The following is a 26118-nucleotide window of genomic DNA, read 5'->3' as shown; positions in this document are numbered from 1 at the left end:
CATGGGTGCATATGTTGGCAACAGAAGATCCCTGAACTGATTTTGTTCTAGGAATCGGAGGAGGTAAGGCTATAGAGTGAATCACAGAGGAAGTCATATTTGCAGGAGGCTCTCTCTTTCTGTGACAGCCTGGACACAGATAAGTTGCTTATCTGTGAAATACTGTATGTGAAATACTGTATAGCTGACAGTCTTCATTGTTTTAGGAAAAATAAAGACTAAACAGACTCACACCCCAAAGCCTGTATCTTTGGAGCACAAAGACAATCTCAGGCGGTGGTCCCTTCCTCATATGAACCTCTTGCAAAAACTTATGGTCTAGGAAAGATTCCTTTACTATTGAGATAAATAAATTTTTAGAAAAGGGAAAAGAAAAGTTCCTAGATTAGATAACAGAAAAAGCAGTCTTTAAGCTGGGACTGTTAAACCAAGTGATTGAGAACAGCTGAGGATAACAAAGTGTTCTAGGTGCTACAAACAAAAGGAAAGGAGAGGTTATAATGTTCAGAATGGGAAGGTTGAATTCAGGCCAAAATTTCCTTAAACAAGACAAACAAGACCCCCTTATATGCTAAAGGATAAACTTTACATGGAAAATACAATCATTAGAGTATCTAAACATTAAAATATAACATCAATGCTCATAAGGCAAAAGCAAGAGATAGGATGAGAAAAAGTGAAAATATATTGGTGGTAAAATACTTTAACTCATTTTATAGTTGTTGATAGATTACATAGGACAGTAGGTAAAAATAGATCCTCTAAAGTAAATTGAATTAATATAAATGTAGTTGGGCTCTGTATCCTGCAAAAAAGCCAAACCAAAACAGAAACTATTCTTTTGCATATCTGTGGACTCTTCACAAAACCCAACCATGTATTGAGATTAGGCCCAAAAGGAAAAGCTTTTAGTTGGCATGATAAAAGTAATACAAGATAGGGGTAGGGAATTAAGAGTACAAACTACTATGTAGTTATTTATTTATAAAATAAATAAGTTACAAAGATACATTGTAGAGCACAGGGAATATAGCCAATATTTTATAATAACTATAAATGTAGTATAATCTTTAAATTGTGAATCACAATGTTGTACACCTAAAATTTATATAATATTGTAAATCAGCTCTACCTCAGTAAAAAAACTATTAACTTCCAAGATAAAAATAATACAGAGAAATTTCTCTGATCACAAAAATTTTATAAATTAATAACAAATTTAGAAAACACAAAAGGTCCCTGCCATCTGTATGTTGAAAAATTTGCTCTTTAACAAATTATTTTATTAAAGGGGAAATTCAAAATAAAATTTCTATGTGGAGAAAAAGACAATGAAAAAATCATCTATTATAACTTATAGAATATAGTTAAAATAGCCCTTGGAAGAAAATTTATAACTCTAAATATGTTTAATGAATAAGAGAATAAAAATAAATCAATTAAATATTCAATTTGGAAAATTAAAGAACAGTAAGATCTCCTGCTCATAAGAAAAGTAAAAGAAAGGAACTGATGAGAATTGACAAAAATAACTGTAAAACAGAAAAGCTGTAGAAATCATACATAAAAAATATGTTTTTGAAAAAAGTGTGTAAAATAGTAACAGTGTAGTAACACTATTACAGTGTAACAATACTTTCAAAATTCTGAAGATAATTATTTTGCAACTTAGAATTTTGGATTTAATTTTAAAAATTAAATGATTTAATCCAAAAAAATTAAATGATTTAGTACAAAAAATTGTGCAAGGACAGAACAAAGTTTTCAACATGCAAGGTGTCAAAAATTGGCTTCCCAAATTCCATTTCCCCAGGAAGCTCCTTTAAGTCCCAGTGAATGAGAAGAAACATGGAAAAGAAAAAACATGGGCTACTGGAAACAGGAGATCAAACACAAGAGAAAAGCAAAGCAAATTCCCAGGACAAAGGTAAAAAGAATCGCAGGATAACAACCTACACAAAGCATAGAAGACAAGCAGCACAGATTGGAAAACGTGCCTCCAGTGACATACCTGTAGAGGCTGTCACCACCAACGGTCCTTTCTGCTTTGTACAGTCCTGACCACAGACAGTGCTCAAGTGAGCTTGTCCAAAATTCTTAGCTCTCTTTGGCCTGTGCAAATGCTGATAAAATTCTGCTCTCTCCTCCCTGCCCAGCTGCCTGGAATAGCTGATGCCATCTGACCCTACAGAAGTGTTCAGGTTTGACCGACTCCTGAGAGATGGAGGTTAGCCCAGAGAGCTTAGAAGCGTAGAACACAGAGCAGCACACCCTCTTCAAACTTTTCCCTCTGGATTGGTTAGACCTTGGTTAGATTGCTCCCTATAAGGAACTCTTGGATTCCCCTGGATCACTACAGGCTGCCTCCTGACATTTTCTCACAATGGATTCTTGAACCATCTGAGACAAATGATACAAATGAACTTATATACAAAAGAGAAACAGACATAGAAAACAAACTCATGGTTACCAAAGGGAAAAGGTGGGGGGAGGGATAAATTAGGAGTTTGACATTAACATATACACACTACCGTATATAAAATAGATAAACAACTAGGACCTACTATATAGCACAGGGAAGTATACTCAGTATTTTGTAATAACCTATAAGGCAAAATAATCTGAAAAAAATAGATATATGTATGTATAACTGAATCATTTTGCTGTCTACCCAAACTAACACAATATTGTAAATCAACTATACTTCAATAAAGATAAATAAATAAATTTTAAAAAAACATTCAAGGGAAACAAAAAAAGCTGAAGCCAGACTGTAAACCAGAGACTGTTCAGCTCCTCTTCCTAGGCACTGTCAACTATCAATAACAATGCTGTCTTTTTCTTACACAGCTAGTCTTTGTGCTTACTAATCAATTTTCATATTAATCCTTTTCCACACAGATTAATTAGTTGTTGATAAAATAATGAAATGGTTGATTGAGAAATAAAACTCAATTAGAATACATTTTAATCTAAAAGCCATCTTTAGTGGGCAAATACTACAACCCTTCCATTAAATTGCACATTAACGTGACTATTATTTAATAATAATAATGTTAGAGGCAATAGCCAATGGGATTAGACAAAAGAAAGTCCTGAAAAGTATAAAAACTGGCAAAGAAGAGATAAATTTATGACTGTGTTAAGTGATTTAATATTTTAGGTGATATACCTGGAACTTCCAAGAGAATCACTGAATGATGATTATCATCAGTGAGATAACTCAGTAATGTGTGTTATAGGGAATCCATAGCTTTCATGTACTGATATAGAAATGTTCCAAAACTGTAATCAAATGGAAAAAAAAAACCTCAAATAAGATGCAGAACACTGTGTATAGGATGCTATCTTTTTAATAAGTGTATGTTTGTAGTCTGTGTGTGTGAAATGAGAATGTATATTTGTAATTGCTTGATATATAAAATAAACACTTGAAGCACAAACAAGAAACTAATAAAATAAAACACTTTTAGTCATATTTTCAAGGTACATAAGGTTAAAACCCCTCATTTTTACAAACTTAAAAACCCTAGAATTTAATTTTCTAACCTGCTTAAAATTTTCCAAGAGTTTTTTAAAGTATGTTTTGGAGTAAGTTTTTAAAGTAAGTTTGAACCCATTGTGGGGGCATCTACTGACACAGCAAACACATTCAGCATAAATTTTAGAAAACCAATCAGTGGCTTAAAAATACATGGCTTTGGCAAAATCAATTCAGCTTACATGAAAAGAAATATTAATTGTATAGTCTTAAAAGTTGAATTTACCTGTTTAGCTGAATGTCATTTTGAGCAATGTGCATTATTTTGTACTGAATTTCCATTTCACACAAAGCCAAACACATTCATTCATTACTAATGGCATTCTTGACCTCATTGAAAATATTATATTCTTTTGAAAACTCAATTGTTACTGCATTAAACATCTGCTCTATTAGGCATTATGCTTGATGCTGAGGTCTCAAAGGTGAATAAAACAGGTTTTATTTTAGAAGTTTTATCCCCTAAGAGATTTTACTGTAGGATAATCACTGTCAATTTATTACCTTACATTAAAAATTTCAGGAATATAAGAGGTGCTTTAAAAAGACCTGCAAAATAGTAGCCCTTTTCTTTTATGATGGGTATATATATATATATATATATGTCTTATATATATATGTCATATATATATATATGTCTTTCTTGTGAGTTTTCTTTGTAGATTCAGGACTTCCCTCTTGTGGTTTCCTTGTTCTGTTCACATAATTCAAGGCCTCATCTAGCAGCTCTTACTTTCTCAAAGACTTCCTCAGGCAGGCATCCCTTTCCAGGGGATGGAAAGACCCTCTCTAGTTAAGATCTCATTACCTTTCCCCTCTATATTTGAGCACGTCTGTTTGTTCTCCAGTTTCTTTCCAAAGTAACACCCTGCCTGGAATGGACATCTTCGTTCATTCTTTCTAGACTCACCTCTTCCTGAGCCCTTCCCCATACTCAGCTCAACCGGAAACTCATGGCACCATGAATTATACAATGATTTGATACCCTCTATGATGCCCTCCCCCTTTCTGCCCCCAGTTTCTTCCAGACCAAATCACAAGCACCTTTAAATTAATTTCCACTGTTACTACCTCTTCAATGAAAATTCTTCTAGTCCCATCCTCCGCACTTTGGGACGAGCTCTCTCCTTCCTTAAACAAACATGGCCCTGTTGGGAGACTCTGTGGGCACTTGATCAGTTCTGCAAGAGAGGCTGGAGATGGGCGACCAACGGGAATTACTGGAAGAGACAGACAATGCACTATAAAAGCAGGAGTCTTGTGAGGATCCAGAATATGATGGGAGGTTTTCTTCCAACTAGTAAAAGATTCTGATGCAAAGTCTATAATATTTAGACTTAATTCCAAGTGAGCTTGACCTTTGCCCACTAACATCCTCTTTATGCCTTTCTTCTTCCCAGGATGTGCCTGTCCCTCCCAAGCCTTTTTCTCTCCATCCTTTATATCAAACTAAACTCCATCCTCCTGCTAAGTCTCTGATGCATCCACAGACCCTCCCACATGCTGACTGTCTTACCCCAGGACCCTTCAGTCACTTGTCCTCCTTCTCCCTGAGTGATGAACAGGAGAATTCTCACACCCTGTCTAGTCACAACGCATATAATAAGGTGAGAATGCCCTGTGCTGTGAACCTTCTTCATGCTTAACTTTCGAAACTTATATGTGGACGAAACATATATTAAGAATATTTAAATATATTAAGAATGTTAAATATTTGTGTGAAGACACATGTCCTTAAAAAAAGATAATAATTAACCTTGGAGAATTATGAAATATTTATGTTTCCTTTAAAAGTCATTTCCTAATTTGCATTGCTCATTGTTTCATGTTCTAATCCCAAGGTGGAAATCCCAAGACATGTTTCAAAACCTTAAAAGATGCCATTATTAATTTATCTTCTAGTCTTAGTTTAACATTCTTAAAAAGCTTCTTAAAATGACAATACCTTGATGAGGAAGCATTTATAATTGCAGTCAGTGGGCAAATAAATAATTAGAATTTCTGCAGATATCTGCAATAAATATTAATATTTTATTTAAAAATGTATCTATCTGCCTCATAATGTATAGTGATGGGATATGTAACAAGTAATGAGGTGTTCAGTACCTAAAAAATATGTATATATATTTTTAAAAAAGCAAAAATACTTATAGTTGGCTTTGGAATGTAATCATAAATATTCTATTAGAAGCAAGCAGTCAATAGCACATAAGGCTTATGTATAAGCATCCTTTGCTCTTCTGAGCATCACCATAAAGACATTCTGGCTTAACACAGACTCTCAGACCTTGAAACTTTTCTAAAAGAATTGACTAGTCAAAATCAACCTGCAATTAAATCTTTTTTTAAAATGTAAAATCTTGTTTTAAAACATTTGTTTTGCAAATTCTCTATATTTAATGAAATACACCTCTATATTTGGAAATCAATCAAGGGCATATGTAGTTGAACAATATTCCTTGGGCCTTAAAGCATTCACAAAAATGTTCATAAACCCAGTCTAAACACAAAGAATCATCTAAAAAGTGAATATAATTATATGAGGAAAAATTATCTTTTTATATTTAATAACATTTATCATGACTGAGTTGTCAACCCTGAATTAAATTTTTAAAACATCCGTTTTCTGCAAAACAAATGCTTTTAGGCAAAGTTCAGGATGACATTTGTATGGCCTTTGGTTGCTTCTCATTCTAGGTCTAGAAAAAGAAGTATTTCAGGGAGAGTATGATATTTTAAAATGATTTTATATTATCTGTAATTCTCCCTCTTTTAGTACTAGCCAACGTCTATGACATCCATTTAGCTATTAAATAGAGTTAAAAATTCTGATACTAACAACCATTTTCTTATATAAATTATCATCTACGATAGGATTATAATTGTATTTTATAGATATCAATTGCTTCAAATAGCTCTTCTTTTGACATTTTTAGTGGTGTTTTCTGGAGACATTTAGCAAAGGTAGAGTCAGTATTTCATTCATAATTTAGCCTTTGCTTGGTCAGGCTGTGAAAAACAATATATGAAAGCCATTTGAGGCTAGACAACTATTTTCAGTCTACACAAGCTTCACAATAGATTTCATCTCTCAGTGTCTGAGATTTATTGATATTTTCACACCTGAAATAATAATAATGATGATGATGATGATGATGTTGTAGTTAGACAACATTTCTTGATGGAAGATTCAGTTGCTTAGTTTTGTATTTTAATTGCTCCTATTAAAATGTATGAATTTTACTCAATTTGATATCAATGTTTACAAACACTGTGTTGTAAATATTCAGCCAATAGCATACCAAGTTATCAAGACTTGTGTTTCTTTTTTACTGGAAATAGCTTCTTGTCTGAAATTGTAAAACATAACTGTCATTTAAATTAACTTCTCTCCAATATCCTAACATCCTTCCCAGATCTCACTTTGCAGCTTTATCTGCTGGGCTCATCTCCAAACTCAAACCTTCCCTTCCCTCCCCTCCCCCAGAGGTCCACATTGAACTTGACCTTACATAACTGCCTCTGGGGCTCCCTTATCAACTGGGGCTACAGAAGATGTTTGACAAGTTTTGTTCTTCTGTTTCATCTGTAGTGTGTGCTTCTCTCTTGTCCTAAATACTTACACTAATCCCTGTTCTATTTTCTTACTGTCATTAGTTCATATGATGAACTTCATATGATGTCCTATCATATATGAAGATGCTCAGGTGTTTCCCTGTTATTGTGCTTAAACCAGTATTTCCTCTCTTTTCCCCGTCTCATGAAGGGAGTCATTACTCTTATTTCCTTCTTTAACCCTTATAACTAGCATAGCCCAATGGATAGAGCATGGTGTCTTTAGTCAGTCCATCTGAGTTCATTTCTTGAACCCACTCCTTCCAGATGGTGATAGTGGGCAAGTGAGGATGATAATAGTACTGTCTTAATAGAATATTATGAGATTAAGATGGACTAATATGTATAAAGCACTTAGAATAGTGCCTGGGACATAACAAGAACCATACAAGAGTTAGGTCTTTGTATTAATAAGCCTTCCTGAATTGTCATTGCCATCACTCTCTTACATCTTATTTGTTCTTTTTCCATTGAACCCATCCTTTTAGTATGCATGTCATCACTCTCTTACATCTTCATTTGTTCTTTTTCCATTGAACCCATCTTCTTTGTATGCAGAAACTTCAAAACACAAAATAAAATGAATACTTCCCCTTCCTTTTCCTTGCTGATGCTACAAACCTAGAAATTTCAAGACTTTCTCTCAAAGTGATCAGTAGCCATCCCTCTTCTGTAAATTACTCTTTAATTCATTCTTGAAGGCATTTTGTCTTTCACCTCAACCACTCTACTGAAATTTCTCTCTCAAGGGTAAACTTCTTGTCGGCAAACTCAGCTGAATTTTCTGAGTCTTCTATCTCTTTTATGCCTTTTAGCAGTTGACACCGTTGATCATTCACTCTTGAATCTCTGTCATCATTCTGCTCTTGGGATAATATGTACATTTCAACTCCCTGACTGTTCCTTCTTTGTTTTCTTGGTGGACATGTCCTCCTCCACCTCTTCTCTCTAACTGCCTCACTTCAGATATTCACCTACTCACAGGCTTCTGGGGTGATCTTACTTGTACTGATAATCCTCAAATCCACATGTCCAATTCTGCTTCTCCTCTGAGATCCAGTTTTATACCTTCAGATGCTTGCTTGTCAGTTCCCCCAGGGTGCCATGTTGTCACCTCAGACTTATCATTCATGTCGTCTCAAACCAATTCTGTTCTGGCAGAACCCCAAATACCCTGTATCGTAAACAACCCAACCCATTAAACTCAAACACAATCTCCACCTTCTCACTCTCTAAAACGTATAACACTACTAAAAACTCTACCACTAATCCTAAAAGAAATGCTCCTAACACAACCTTATTAGAAACCCAAACCTCAGGGTACTGCTCAGTAGCCATAGCTGTTGTGTAACCAAACACAACCAACATTCCCCCAGATAAATCAAAAATACTATTAAACCTAAAAATGAACCACCGAAGTTTAAAACAATCCCACACCCAACACCACCACCCACAATCAATCCTAAACCCCTATAAATAGGTGAAGGCTTTGAAGAACCCCCACAAAACTAATTACAAAAGTAATGCTTATAATACAAACAATGTATGTCATCATTATTCTCACATGGACTTCAACCATGACCAATGACATGAAAAATCATCATTGTCATTCAACTACAAGAACACCAATGACCAACATTCGAAAAACACACCCACTAATAAAAATCCTCAATTACACATTTATCGACCTTCCCACCCCATCAAACATCTCTTCATGATGGAACTTTGGCTTCCTACTTGGTCTCTGCCTAATTGTACAAATCCTAACAGGCCTATTCCTAGCAATACACTACACACCAGACACGACAACTGCCTTCTCATCTGTCACACATATTTGCCAAGACGTTAATTACGGCTGAATTATTCGATATCTACATGCAAACAGAGCTTCCATATTCTTCATTTACCTTTATGCACACGTAGGACATGGCATATACTATGGCTCCCACGCCTTCCAAGAAACATGAAACATTAGGATAATACTACTATTCACAGTTATAGCTACTGCATTTGTAGGCTATATCCTACCCTGAGGAAAAATATCATTTTGAGGCACAACCATCATTACCAACCTCCTATCAGCAATCCCCTACATCGGTACCACTCTAGTCAAATGAATTTGAGGTGGCTTTTCCGTTGACAAAGCAACACTAACACGCTTCTTTGCCTTCCACTTCATTCTCCCCTTTATCATCCTAGCACTAGCAACCGTCCACCTACTATTCCTCCACGAAACATGATCTAACAATCCCACAGGAATTCCATCCAACACAGACAAAATCCCATTTCACCCCTACTACACAATCAAAGACATCCTAGGTGCCTTACTACTAATCTTAACCCTACTTACACTAACCTTATTCACACCTGACCTGCTAGGAGACCCCGACAACTACACCCCAGCAAACCCACTCAGCACCCCAGCACACATTAAACCAGAATGGTACTTCCTATTTGCATACACAATCTTACGATCAATTCCCAACAAACTAGGAGGAATTTTAGCCCTACTACTCTCAATCCTTGTCCTAATGTTCATCTCAATACTCCACACATCTAAACAACGAAGCATAATATTCCGACCCTTCAGCCAACTTTTATTCTGAATACTAGTCGCAGACCTCCTAAGCCTAACGTGAATTGGAGGTCAACCCGTAGAACACCCATACATAATTGTAGGCCAATTAGCATCCATCTTATATTTTCTCCTAATCCTAGTGTTAATACCAGTAACTAGTCTTATCGAGAATAAACTCCTAAAGTGAAGAGTCTTTGTAGTATAACAAAATACCCCAGCTTTGTAAACTGGAAAAGGAGAAAACCACACCTCCCTAAGACTCAAGGAAGAAGCATTGCACCTCACTGCCAGCACCCAAAGCTGAAATTCTACATAAACTATTCCCTGAAAAAGGTTTATTGTAGAATAACCACAAGGCTACAGTGCTATGTCAGTCATGAAAATAATTTATTTTATAATACTTTTGTTATATAAATCATACACACATGTACCTCCACGTGTCAATAATAGCATCTTCCTGTAAATGTAAATGTACATGCTATGTATAACTGTGCATTCAATTATTTTCCCCACGAGCAGTTAAATCTCATATTAAATTTTATTAATTTTACATATTACATAAAATTATTGATCGTACATAGGACATGTCCTGAAACAAATTCAAGTCAGCTAACACTATGGCCGCTCCATTAGATCACGAGCTTAATCAGCATGCCACGTGAAACCAGCAACCCGCTCGGCAGGGATCCCTCTTCTCGCACCAGGCCCATAAATCGTGGGGGTAGCTAACAGTGATCTTTATAAGACATCTGGTTCTTACTTCAGGACAATTTTAACTTAAAATCGCCCACTCGTTCCCCTTAAATAAGACATCTCGTTGGGTTAGTGACTAATCAGCCCATGCTCACACATAACTGAGATTCCATACATTTGGTATTTTTTATTTTTTTGGGGGGGGGATTTGCACAGACTCAGCTATGACCTTAAAAGGTCTCGTCACAGTCAAGCAAATTGTAGCTGGACTTGTATGTATTTGTTATTTGACTAGCACAACCAACATGTGCAATTAAATTAATGGTTACAGGACACAGTACTCCACTATTCCCCCCAGGCTCAAAAAACTGTATCTCGTAGTGGATCAAACCCCCCTTATCCCATACAAAACTAATCATCTGCTTAGATATTCACCACCCCCCTATACAGGTTCCTCCCTAGATCTATGAACCATTTTATTCATAAATCAATACTAAATCTGACACAAGCCCCATAATGAAATTATACGAACATCTTTTACACCCCATAGGTTAATGTAGCTTAAATTTTTCATAAAGCAAGACACTGAAAATGTCTAGATGGGCTCGCCAGCCCCATCAACATAAAGGTTTGGTCCCAGCCTTTCTATTAATTCTTAACAGACTTACACATACAAGCATCCACATCCCGGTGAGAATGCCCTCCAAATCACAAAGATCAAAAGGAGCGGGTATCAAGCACGCTACACTAGCAGCTCACAACACCTTGCTTAGCCACACCCCCACGGGACACAGCAGTGATAAAAATTAAGCCATGAATGAAAGTTTGACTAAGTCATGTTAACTAGGGTTGGTAAACTTCGAGCCAGCCACCACGGTCATACGATTGACCCAAATTAATAGAGACACGGCATAAAGAGTGTTAGGGAATCACACAGAATAAGGTCAAATCTTAATTAAGCTGTAAAAAGCCATAATTAAAACTAAGCTAAACCACGAAAGTGACTTTAGTACAATCTGAGTACACGACAACTAAGACCCAAACTGGGATTAGATACCCCACTATGCTTAGTCGTAAACTAAATAGTCACAAAACAAGACTATTCGCCAGAGTACTACTGGCAACAGCCTAAAACTCAAAGGACTTGGCGGTGCTTCATATCCCTCTAGAGGAGCCTGTTCTGTAACCGATAAACCCCGATTAACCTCACCAACCCTTGCTACTTCAGTCTATATACCGCCATCTTCAGCAAACCCTAAAAGGGAGTGAAAGTAAGCATAACTACCATACATAAAAACGTTAGGTCAAGGTGTAACCTATGGGATGGGAAGAAATGGGCTACATTTTCTATATTAAGAACACCCCTTATATCCACACGAAAGTTTTTATGAAATCTAAAAACCAAAGGAGGATTTAGTAGTAATTTAAGAGCAGAGTGCTTAATTGAATAAGGCCATGAAGCACGCACACACTGCCCGTCACCCTCCTCAAGTACCACAGCAAAGCCCCAGCTCACTAACCCATGCTAAGCTACGAGAGGAGACAAGTCATAACAAGGTAAGCATACTGGAAAGTGTGCTTGGATAAAATAAAATGTAGCTTAAACAAAGCACCTAGTTTACACCTAGAAGATTCCACAACCCATGTATATCTTGAACTAAACCTAGCCCACACCCCCTCCCACAGCTACTACCATAAACTAATCAAATAAAACATTCATCATACATCTAAAGTATAGGAGATAGAAATTTAATCACCAATGGCGCTATAGAGAAAGTACCGTAAGGGAAAGATGAAAGAAACACTAAAAGTAAAAAAAAGCAAAGCTTACCCCTTGTACTTTTTGCATAATGACTTAACTAGTAACAACTCAGCAAAGAGACCTTAAGCTAAATTACCCGAAACCAGACGAGCTACTTACAAGCAGTAACCAGAACAAACTCATCTATGTGGCAAAATAGTGAGAAGACTTATAATAGAGGTGAAAAGCCTAACGAGCCTGGTGATAGCTGGTTGTCCAAGAAAGGAATTTCAGTTCAACGTTAAATAATACTAAAAACCACATCAAGTCTTAACGTATATTTAATAGTTAGTCTAAAAAGGTACAGCTTTTTAGAAATGGATACAACATTAACTAGAGAGTAATATAAACATAAACCATAGTTGGCCTAAAAGCAGCCACCAATTGAGAAAGCGTTCAAGCTCGACAATAAAACAATGTTTTAATTCCAACAATAAGTAAACCCACTCCTAGCCTGACTATTGGACTAATCTATACAACTATAGAAGCAATACTGTTAACATGAGTAACAAGAAATTTTTCTCCTCTCTCAAGCTTACATCAGTAACTGATAATATACCGATAATTAACAGCTAGTAAATATAACCCAACACTAAATCATTTATTAAAAACACTGTTAACCCAACACAGGCGTGCATTAAGGAAAGATTTAAAAAGGTAAAAGGAACTCAGCAAACACAAACTCCACCTGTTTACCAAAAACATCACCTCTAGCATAACCAGTATTAGAGGCACTGCCTGCCCAGTGACAATCATTAAACGGCCGCGGTATCCTGACCGTGCAAAGGTAGCATAATCACTTGTTCTCTAAATAAGGACTTGAATGAATGGCCACACGAGGGTTTTACCGTCTCTTACTTTTAGTCAGTGAAATTGACCTCCCCGTGAAGAGGCGGGGATAACAAAATAAGACGAGAAGACCCTATGGAGCTTCAATTAATCAACCAAAATCACAAACCCAAACGACCAAGGGCTAACAAAGCTTTATATGGGTTGACAATTTCGGTTGGGGTGACCTCGGAGTACAAAAAACCCTCCGAGTGATTAAAGCCTAGGCCTACTAGCCAAAGCATAATATCACTTATTGATCCAAAGTTTTGATCAACAGAACAAGTTACCCTAGGGATAACAGCGCAATCTTATTCTAGAGTCCATATCGACAATAGGGTTTACGACCTCGATGTTGGATCAGGACATCCTAATGGTGTAGTCGCTATTAAGGGTTCATTTGTTCAACGATTAAAGTCCTACATGATCTGAGTTCAGACCAGAGTAATCCAGGTTGGTTTCTATCTATTACACATTTCTCCCAGTACGAAAGGACAAGAGAAATAAGGCCAACTTCAAATAAGCGCCTTCAAACAATTAATGATCTAATCTCAGCTTAATAAATAAGCGCAAATCATACCTGCCCAAGACCAGGGCTTTGTTGAGGTGGCAGAGTCCGGCAATTGCATAAAACTTAAACTTTTACACCCAGAGGTTCAAATCCTCTCCCCAACAAAATGTTTATAATTAACATCCTAACACTCGTCCTCCCTATCCTCTTAGCTGTAGCATTCCTAACACTAGTAGGGTGCAAAATCCTAGGTTATATACAACTCCGAAAAGGACCAAACATCACGGGCCCACATGGCCTGCTCCAACCCTTTGCTGATGCAATCAAGCTATTCACTAAAGAACCTCTACGACCAGCTACATCCTCCACCACTATATTTATCATCGCACCCATACTTACCCTAACCCTAGGCCTCACAATATGAAGCCCCCTACCCATACCATATCCCCTCATCAACATAAACCTAGGAATATTATTCATGCTAGCAATATCCAGCCTAGCCGTCTACTCTATCCTGTGATCCGGCTGAGCTTCCAACTCAAAATACGCACTAATTGGAGCTCTCCAAGCAGTAGCGCAAACAATCTCATATGAAGTAACACTAGTCATTATCCTCCTATCAGTACTCCTAATAAACGGCTCCTTTACCTTATCCACACTAACCACAACACAAGAACAACTATGACTATTTTTTCCTTCATGACCATTAGCCATAATATGATTCATTTCCACCCTGGCAGAAACTAACCGAGCCCCCTTCGATTTAACAGAAGGAGAATCAGAACTTGTATCCGGCTTCAATGTAGAATATGCAGCAGGCCCTTTCGTCCTATTCTTCCTAGCAGAACATGCCAACATCATTATAATAAATATATTCACAACTATCTTATTTCTAGGAGCATTCCACAACCCCTACACACCAGAACTATACATAGAAAACCTCATTGTCAAAACACAAAACACTACTGCTCACAATATCCTTCCTATGAATTCGAGCATCTTACCCCCGATTCCGATATGATCAATTAATACACCTACTCTGAAAGAATTTCCTTCCCCTAACACTAGTCCTCTGTATGTGACACGTCTTACTGCCCATTATAATAACAGGCATTCCCCCTCAAACATAAAAGACAAGAAATATGTCTGACAAAAAGAGTTACTTTGATAGAGTAAATAATAGAGGTTTAAACCCTCTTATTTCTAGAATAATAGGAATCGAACCTACCCCTAAGAATTCAAAGTTCTCTGTGCTACCATGTTACACTATAATCTACAGTAAGGTCAGCTAAACAAGCAATCGGGCCCATACCCTGAAAATGTTGGTTTATACCCTTCCCATACTAATAAATCCATCCATCCTTATCATTATCCTAATAGCCCTCATCCTAGGCACAGTAATCATAACCACCAGCTCTCATTGACTATTCGCCTGAATTGGATTTGAAATAAATACAATAGCCATTATCCCCATCATAATAAAAAATTCTAATCCCCAAGCCACAGAAGCCTCCACTAAATATTTCCTAACACAAACTACCGCATCCACGCTACTCATAATAGCAGTCATTATTAACCTACTACACTCCGGCCAATGGACCATCACAAAACTATTCAACCCACCAGCATGTATACTAATAACAATGGCCCTAGCTATCAAACTAGGACTATCCCCCTTCCACTTCTGATTACCCGAAGTAACACAAGGCATTTCCCTAACTACAGGCCTAATCCTACTCACATGACAAAAACTTGCACCCCTATCAATCCTCTATAAAATCTCACCATCAGTCAACCTACATCTAATACTAATCATATCTTTACTTTCTATCCTAGTTGGAGGCTGAGGTGGACTAAACCAAACACAACTCCGAAAGATTATGGCCTACTCATCAATCACCCACATAGGATGAATAACAACTATCCTACTATATAACCCAACCCTAACTTTACTAAACTTACTAATCTATATCACAATAACTTTCACCATGTTCATGTTATTCATCCAAAACTCAACCACCACTACATTATCACTATCCCAAACATGAAACATAATACCCAACACCACAACCCTCACCATGCTCACCCTACTCTCCATAGGAGGACTCCCTCCACTTTCAAGTTTCATACTCAAATGAATGCTTATTCAAGAATTAACAAAAAACGATATTCTTATTATACCAACATTCATAGCCATTACAGCACTACTCAACTTATATTTCTACATACGCCTCGCCTACTCCACAGCATTAACCCTATTCCCCTCTACAAACAACATAAAAATAAAACAACAATTTCACTCCACAAAACAAATAACCCTTCTACCAACAGCCATCGTAATATCCACAATACTCCTACCTCTCACACCAATACTCTCCATCTTACTGTAGGAGTTTAGGTTAAATCAGACCAAGAGCCTTCAAAGGCCTAAGCAAGTATAATTTACTTAACCCCTGCCTAATAAGGATTGCAAGACTATACCTTACATCAATTGAATGCAAATCAAACACTTTAATTAAGCTAAATCCTCACTAGATTGGAGGGATACATCTCCCACGAACTTTTAGTTAACAGCTAAATACCCTAATCAATTGGCTTCAATCTACTTCTCCTGCCCCGAGAAAAGAAAAGCGGGAGAAGTCCCAGCAGGATTGAAGCTGCTTCCTTGAATTTGCAATTCAAGATGATCATTCACCACAGGACTTGGCAAAAAGAGGATTCTACCTCTGCCTTTAGATTTACAGTCTAATACCTACTCGGCCATTTTACCTATGTTCATAAATCGCTGACTATTCTCAACTAACCACAAAGACATTGGCACCTTATACCTGTTATTTGGCATCTGAGCAGGAATAGTAGGCACGGGCCTAAGCTTATTAATTCACGCTGAACTAGGTCAACCTTGCACACTAATCGGAGATGACCAAGTTTATAATGTACTAGTAACAGCCCATGCCTTCGTGATAATTCTTTTCATAGTCATACCTATCATAACCGGTGGGTTTGGAAACTGACTAGTTCCCTTAATAATTGGAGCACCTGACATAGCTTTTCCCCATATAAACAACATAAACTTCTGACTACTTCCTCCTTCCGTCCTATTACTAAAAGCATCCTCAATGGTTGAAGCTGGTGTGGGCACAGGCTGAACTGTATATCCCCCTTTAGCCGGAAACCTAGCACATGCAGGAGCCTCAGTAGACCTTACCATTTTCACTCTACACCTAGCCATTGTATCCTCAATCTTCGGAGCTATCAATTTCATTACAACTATCATTAACATAAAACCACCCTCTATAACCCAATACCAAACACCCCTCTCCGTATGATCAGTCCTAGTCACAGCAGTATTACTCCTATTATCACTACCCGTCTTAGCAGCCGGAATTACCATACTATTAACTGGCCGGAACCTAAACACAACCTTCTTTGACCCTGCAGGAGGAGGAGACCCAATCCTGTATCAGCACCTATTTTGATTCTTTGGCCACCCTGAAGTATATATTCTAATCTTACCTGGCTTCGGAATAATTTCACACACTGTAACTTACTACTCAGGAAAAAAAGAACCTTTCGGGTATATGGGAATAGTCTGAGCCATAGTTTCTATCGGGTTCTTAGGCTTTATTGTATGGGCTCATCATATATTCACGGTTGGTATAGACGTCGACACGCGAGCACATTTTACATCAGCCACTATAATCATTGCTATCCCCACAGGAGTAAAAGTCTTTAGTTGATTAGTATCACTTCACGGAGGGAATATTAAATGATCCCCTGCTCTAATATGAGCCCTAGGCTTTATTTTCCTCTTCACAGTAGGTGGCCTAACTGGCATCGTTCTAGCTAATTCATCACTAGATATTGTTCTCCATGATACCTACTATGTAGTCGCCCAATTTCACTATGTACTTTCAATAGGAGCTGTCTTCGCCATCATAGGAGGGTTTGTCCACTGATTCCCACTATTCTCAGGATACACACTTAACTCAACATGAGCAAAAATCCACTTTATAATTATATTCGTAGGTGTAAACCTAACATTCTTCCCACAACATTTCTTAGGCTTATCCAGCATACCTCGATGATATTCCGACTACCCAGACACCTACACAACATGAAACACTATTTCATCAATAGGCTCTTTCATCTCACTAACAGCAGTTATACTAATAATTTTCATTATCTGAGAAGCATTTACATCCAAACGAGAAGTATTAACAGTAGACCTCACCTCCACAAACCTTGAATGACTAAAGGGATGTCCTCCACCATATCATACATTTGAAGAACCAGCATATGTCAACCCAAAATGATCAAGAAAGGAAGGAATTGAACCCTCTCTAATCGGTTTCAAGCCAACACCATAACAACTATGTCTTTCTTTATAAATGACATATTAGTAAAGCCTTACATAACTTTGTCAAAGTTAAGTCACAAGTGAAAATTCTGTATATCTCCATGGCATATCCCTTTCATCTAGGCTTTCAAGATGCAACATCATCCATTATAGAAGAACTCCTACACTTCCATGATCATACATTAATAATTATTTTCCTAATTAGCTCCTTAGTCCTCTATATCATCACCATAATACTTACAACCAAACTAACACATACCAGCACAATAGATGCCCAAGAAGTAGAGACTGTTTGAACTATCCTCCCAGCCACGATTTTAATTCTAATTGCCTTACCCTCCCTATGAATCCTCTACATAATAGATGAAATTAATAACCCTTCTCTGACTGTAAAAACAATAGGCCACCAATGATACTGAAGCTATGAATACACCGACTATGAAGACCTAAACTTCGACTCTTACATAATCCCAACATCAGACCTAAAACCAGGAGAACTACGACTACTAGAAGTGGACAATCGAATAGTCTTACCTATACAAATAACAATCCTAATACTAGTCTTCTCCAAAGACGTGCTACACTCATGAGCTGTTCCCTCCCTAGGCCTAAAAACAGATGCAATCCCTGGACGCCTAAACCAAACAACCTTAATATCAACATGACCAGGCTTATTCTATGGGCAATGTTCAGAAATCTGTGGCTCAAATCATAGTTTTATACCAATTGTTCTCAAACTAGTACCCTTAGAGAACTTTGAAAAATGATCTGCATCCATACTATAATCTCATTAAGAAGCTAAACTAGCGTTAACCTTTTAAGTTAAAGATTGAGAGCCAAAGCTCCCCTTAATGACATGCCACAACTAGATACATCAACATGACTCCTTACTATCCTATCTATATTCCTAACCCTCTTCACACTATTCCAACTAAAAATCTCAAAACATTTCTACTCCCCCAACCCCAAATTAATATTCACCAAAACACAAAAACAACAAACCCCTTGAAACATTATATGAACGAAAATCTATTTACCCCTTTCATGGTCCCAGTAATACTAGGCATCCTTATCACCACTCTAATTATTATATTCCCCACTATGTTATTCCCAACACCAGATCAACTAATTAACAATCTCACAATTTCCATTCGACAATGACTAACCAAACTTACATCAAAACAGTTAATAAATACACATAACCTTAAAGGACAAACCTGATCTCTAATACTTATCTCACTTCTCCTATTTATTGCTTCCACAAATCTTCTTGGAATATTACCCCACTCATTTACACCTACCACACAACTCTCAATAAACATAGGAATGGCTATTTCTCTATGAGCTGGCACCATTATTACAGGTTTCCGCAACAAAGCAAAAACATCCTTAGCCCACCTTCTACCACAAGGCACATGCACTTTCCTCATTCCCATATTAGTAATTATCGAAACTATTAGCCTACTTATTCAACCAGTAGCACTAGCCGTATGACTAATCACCAACATTACAGCAGGCCACTTATTGTTACATCTAATTGGAAAAACAACTCTTGCACTAATAAGCACCAGCCTATTCACCCCTCTCATCACATTCTCCATTCTTACTCTGTTAACCATCCTGGGATTTGCTGTCGCCTTAATTCAAGCCTACGTATTCACTGTCCCAGTAAGCTTATACCTGCATGACAATACATAATGACCCACCAAACCCACTCATACCACATAGTAAACCCCAGTCCTTGGCCCCTCACAGGAGCTCTCTCAGCACTTCTTATAACATCAGGCCTAATCATATGATTCCACTTCAACTCAATAATTCTACTAATCTTGGGCTTACTCACAAACATCCTAACAATGTGCCAATGATGGCAAGACATCATCCGAGAAAACACTTTCCAGGGCCACCACACACCAACCGTCCAAAAAAGACATCGATACCGAATAATCTTATTCATCTTATCAGAAGTCCTATTTTTCACAGGCTTTTTTTAAGCCTTTTACCACTCAAGCCTTGCCCCCACTCCCGAACTAGGTGGATGCTGGCCACCAATAGGCATCCACCCCTTAAACCCTTTAGAAGTCCCACTCCTTAACACCTCTGTATTACTAGCCTCTGGTGTATCTATCACCTGAGCCCATCACAGTCTCAGAGAAGGAAGCCGCAAACATATACTTCAAGCCCTTTTCATCACAATCATACTCGGCCTTTATTTTACCCTACTCCAAGCTATTTTACCCTACTCGAAGCTCCATTCACAATCTCAGACGGAATCTACGGGTCCACTTTCTTTGTTGCCACAGGCTTCCACGGACTACACGTCATCATCAGATCCACTTTTCTCATCATTTGTTTCATACGCCAAATATAATTCCACTTCACATCAAATCACCACTTCGGTTTCCAAGCCGCTGCTTGATACTGACATTTCGTAGACGTCGTATGACTATTTCTCTACGTATCTATCTATTGATGAGGTTCATAGTCCTTTTAGTATTAATAAGTACAACTGACTTCTAATCAGTTAGTTTTGGTACACTCCGAAAAAGAACAATAAATCTCCTATTAAGACTACTAACAAATACAACACTAGCCTTACTATTCGTATTTATCGCTTTTTGACTCCCTCAACTAAACATGTATGCAGAAAAAACAAGCCCCTATGAATGCGGATTTGACCCTATAGGATCTGCCCGCCTACCTTTCTCCATAAAATTCTTTCTGGTAGCAATTATCTTTCTTCTCTTTGACTTGGAAATCGCCCTCCTACTTCCCCTCCCCTGAGCAACCCAAACAAACAACCTAAGCACAATACTTACTATAACCTTATTCTTAATCTCCCTACTAGCAGCCAGCTTAGCCTATGAATGAACCCAAAAGGGCTTAGAATGAGATAAATATGGTACTTAGTTTAAAACAAAACAAGTGATTTCGACCCACTAGAGTGTGATTCAAACTCACAATTACCAAATGTCTCTAATCCATATAAATATCCTAATAGCCTTCACCATATCTCTTGTAGGCCTATTAATATACCGATACCACCTAATATCTGCACTACTCGGCCTAGAGGGTATAATGGTATCACTCTTCATCCTAGCAGCCCTCACAATCCTAAATTCACACTTCACCTTGGCCAGCATGATACCAATTATTCTCCTAGTATTCACAGCCTGTGAAGCAGCCATTGGACTAGCCCTACTAGTCATAATCTCCGACACATACGGCACTGACTACGTACAAAGCCTCAATCTCCTCCAATGCTAAAATTCATCATTCCCACTATCATACTAATACCCCTAACCTGACTATCAAAAAGCAACTTTATCTGAATTAGTTCCACAACTCATAGCCTACTAATCAGCTTTACAAGCCTACTCCTCCTCAATCAACTCAAGGACAACAGCCTTAATTACTCCCTAACATTCTTCTCCGACACCCTCTCCACACCACTCCTAATCCTAACAATATGACTTCTTCCCTTGATACTAATAGCAAGCCAATCCCACCTTCTCAAAGAACCACTCATCTGAAAAAAGCTTTATATACAATACTAATTATATTACAAACACTCCTAATTATAACATTCACCGCCACAGAACTAATCCTATTCTACATCATATTTGAAGCCACACTAATCCCCACTCTCATTATTATTACTCGCTGAGGTAACCAAACAGAACGACTCAATGCAGGACTCTACTTCCTATTCTACATATTAATTGGGTGCCTCCCTTTATTAGTAGTATTAACATACCTGCAAAATACAACAGGATCTCTAAATTTCCTATTATTACAACACTGAGCCCAACCACTATCCACTTCCTGATCCAAAGCTCTCATATGACTAGCCTGTATAATAGCTTTCCTAGTAAAAATACCTCTGTACGGACTACACCTTTGACTACCCAAAGCACACGTAGAAGCCCTTATCGCAGGTTCAATAGTCCTTGCAGCTGTACTACTAAAACTTTGAGGTTACGGCATACTACGAATTACATCAATGCTTAACCCTTTGAGAGAACATGTAGCCTACCCTTTCCTCATGCTCTCCTTGTGAGGAATAATCATAACCAGCTCTATCTGCTTACGTCCAACAGACCTAAAATCACTCATTGCATACTCCTCAGTTAGCCACATAGCACTCGTTATCACAGCTATCCTTATCCAAACCCCCTGAAGTTACATAGGAGCTACCGCTCTAATAATCGCCCATGACCTCACATCCTCTATACTATTCTGCCTGGCAGACTCAAACTATGGACGAATCCACTGCCGAACCATAATCCTAGCACGAGGCCCACAAATCTTTCTCCCACTAATAGCCACCTGATGACTACTAGCAAGCCTCACAAACCTCGCTCTACCCCCCACCATCCACCTGATCGGAGAACTACTCGTGGTTGTATCAGCCTTCTCATGATCAAACCTCACTATTATCCTAATAGGAACAAATATTGTAATCACCACCCTCTACTCCCTGTATATGCTAATCACAACAGAACGCGGCAAACATACTCACCATATCAACAACCTCACCCCCTCCTTCACGCGAGAGCATGCTTCAGTAGCCCTACACGTCATTCTCCTACTACTTCTATCACTAAACCCCAAAATTGTCCTAGGTCCCCTTTATTGTAAATATAGTTTAAGAAAAACACTAGTTTGTGAAACTAGTGACAGAAGACCAAAACTTCTTATTTACCGAAAAAGTATTGCAAGAACTGCTAACTCATGCCTCCACACCTAACAATGTGGCTTTTTCAAACTTTTAAAGGATAACAGTTATCCATTGGTCGTAGGAACCAAAAAATTGGTACAACTCCAAATAAAAGTAATAAACCTATTCACTTCCTCTGCTTTACTCACATTACTAATCTTAACTGCCCCAATCATAATATCCAACACATACCTCTACAAAAGCAACAAGTACCAACACTATGTAAAAAATATTGTCCTTTCCACCTTCTTCACTAGCCTAATCCCAACAATAATATATCTTCACACAAACCAAGAAGCACTTATTGCAAATTGACACTGAATTACCATCCAAACCCTTAAACTAACACTTAGCTTCAAAATAGACTACTTTTCACTCATGTTCATGCCCTTGGCACTGTTCATCACATGATCTATCATAGAATTCTCAATATGATATATACACTCTGACCCCCACATCAACCAATTCTTCAAATACCTGCTCCTCTTCCTCATCACTATACTTATCCTCATCACAGCTAACAATCTCTTTCAACTCTTCATTGGATGAGAAGGAGTAGGCATTATATCCTTCTTACTCATCGGCTGATGATTTGGATGGACAGACGCAAACACAGCCGCCCTTCAAGCTTATATAATCACATCAGAGATATCGGATTCCTTATGTCAATAGCATGATTTCTATGTAACATAAACACTTGAGATTTACAACAATCTTCATACTCAACCAAAACTCCTTAAACCTTCCTCTCATAGGACTCGTACTAACCGCAGCTGGAAAATCAGCCCAATTCGGACTTCACCCCTGACTCCCTTCAGCAATAGAAGGTCCCACCCCAGTCTCAGCCCTACTCCACTCAAGCACAATAGTTGTAGCAGGAATTTTCCTACTTATCCGCTTCCACCCTCTAATAGAAAACAACAAACTCATTCAAACAATAACTCTTTCTCTGGGCGCCCTCACCACCTTATTCACAGCCATTTGCACCCTCAATGATATCAAAAAAATTATTGCTTTTTCCACCTCCAGCCAACTAGGCTTCATAATAGTAACAATTGGTCTCAACCAGCCTTACTTAGCACTTCTACACATTTGCACACACGCCTTCTTCAAAGCTATATTATTCTTATGTTCCAGCTCTATCATCCATAACCTAAACAACGAACAAGACATTTGAAAAATGGACGGACTATACAAAGCCCTTCCCTTCACCACAACTGCCCTTATCATTGGCTGTCTGGCACTAACAGGAATACCATTCCTCACTGGATTCTACTCTAAAGACCATCATTGAAGCCGCCACTTTGTCTTATACCAACGCCTGAGCCCTATTATTAACTCTAACCGCTACCTCCCTCACAGCTATTTATAGCACTCGCATCATCTTCTTCACACTACTAGGACAACCTCGCTTCCCTCCCTTCATGAACATTAATGAAAATAATCCCCTATTAACTAACCCTATCAAACGCCTATTAATCAGAAGCATCTTCACTGGATTCATTCTATCCAACAATATTCCTCCAATGACCACGCCCTTAATAACCATACCATTACACCTAAAACTAACCGCTCTCATAATAACGACCTTAGGCTTTATTCTTGCATTTGAAATCAACCTCAAAACACAAAACTTAAAATATATACACCCCTCAAACTCCACTAAATTCTCCACTCTATTAGGATATTTCCCCACAATCATACATCACCTACCCCCTCACCTAAACCTATCAATAAGCCAAAAACTAGCAACCTCCCTACTAGACCTAACTTGACTAGAAATCATCTTACCAAAAACTACAGCCTTTATTCAACTAAAGGCTTCCATACTAACCTCAAACCAACAAGCCCTTATCAAACTCTACTTTTTATCTTTCCTTATCACTATTACCCTTGGTATGCTCTTATTTAGTTACCCCGAGTAATCTCCATAATAACCACAACACCAATAAACAATGACCAACCTGTAACAATCACCAATCAAGTACCATAACTGTATAAAGCAGCAATTCCCATAGCTTCCTCATTAAAAGACCCAAAATCCCCTATATCGTAAACAACCCAATCTCCCAACCCATTAAACTCAAACACAATCTCCACCTTCTCACTCTCTAAAATGTATAACACTACTAAAAACTCTACCACTAACCCTAAAACAAATGCTCCTAGCACAACCTTATTAGAAACCCAAACCTCAGGGTACCAGGAGGTCTCTGACGTTCCTCTGTTATATGTGGATGCTGATATCCTTTGGCGTGTCCTCAGTTCTGGCTGGCACATGACCATCAATCCTATAATACATCACTGCATCCTTCTTTCTTCACCTGCACGACATGACTTCATTGGCTCTAGGTCAGCTAATTCTGAACATCTATAGCATGTATGGGAGCATCTATAGCATGTATTGCTATTGTTACCTACATTCTGGGAGCAGATAAATTCTGAGGCCATCTCAGAACCATCAGCTTAGAGACTCTACATATTCTCTCCTCTTCTGTTCCTGCTCCCTTTGCCATAGGGAATTCCACAAGATTCCATATTTGTGAATTTGCCTACTCACTAAAAAGTCAGTACTCACTGCACTTCTGTGGTCATGTGTGGACATATGGGAACAGTGGAAAACTTGATTGACCTGTGCACATGTTCCCAGCTGAGGTGAACAAGGTGATGTTTTGTTTTGTTTTTCTTACGTTATAAGTAATGGTTCTTTTCATGGACAATCTAGTCCCACGTGTTTGGAATTATTGTGCTTTTCTGTTGGTGATTTTGCTATTTTAAATGGCCCCTAAGCCTAGTGCTGCAGTGCTGTCTAGTGTTTCAAATGCAAGAATGTTGTGATGGATGTGCCTTACAGAGAAAATGTGCATGTCAGGTAAGCTTCCTTCAGGCATGAGTTATGGTGCTCTTAGCTGTGAGTTCAGAGTTAATGAATCAATAATATATATTAAATCAGATGTCTTTAAACAGAAGACAAGGTAAACAAGGTGATGTCTGATTGGCTGATGAAAATGTAATTAGAAGCTCACAGGAACCCAATCCTGTATTTCTTCTCAGAGCTATGGTTCAGGATTTGCTAATTCCATGGTTGTAGTTACTTTATGGGACAGAACTACCGCAAGTAATGAGAATCAGTCATATCTTGGTTTGGATTTCCCTGAGAAAAGGATTCATATATTAGTAGTTAATTTGGGAGGTTCCAAGGAATAGCAATTAAGGTAGTGGAGACTGAGACAAGGGTAAAATAAAGGGTGTATCACCAAGCAAGGTGCCACTGTAGCTAACTGGAGCTTGAGTTTCCCAAGGGATTCTGGGAGCCAGTGGAGAGCAGACAACTCAGAGTTGGACAACCTGAGGTTGGGGAGAGGAGCATTCCTCCTCAGAAAGAGCCCTCAGGCCAAGAGAAGCAGGGACAGTCTTTTTAAAGTTGAGAGGCTGGTATTAAAATGTCAGGGTCTGAGATGACACATGTGG

General features: G+C 38.1%; 1 protein-coding gene across 2 annotated transcripts in view; it reads left to right on the top strand.

Moving 5' to 3' along the window:
* MLIP (muscular LMNA interacting protein) overlaps positions 1-26118 on the top strand; it is a 290750-nt gene that overhangs the window by 234523 nt on the left and 30109 nt on the right. For both annotated transcript variants that reach the window (XM_027126891.1, XM_027126892.1), the window contains one exon: positions 4942-5148. In XM_027126891.1, the coding sequence (XP_026982692.1) occupies positions 4942-5148 (207 nt within the window). The remainder of the gene's footprint in view (positions 1-4941; positions 5149-26118) is intronic.

Source organism: Aethalodelphis obliquidens, unplaced genomic scaffold (assembly GCF_003676395.1).
Source record: "Aethalodelphis obliquidens isolate GAN/ISIS:26980383/991018 unplaced genomic scaffold, ASM367639v1 scaffold31, whole genome shotgun sequence".
Lineage (NCBI taxonomy): Eukaryota > Metazoa > Chordata > Mammalia > Artiodactyla > Delphinidae > Aethalodelphis > Aethalodelphis obliquidens.
Note: the sequence above shows the minus strand (reverse complement) of the source record. Positions and strands in the feature narration are given on the sequence as shown.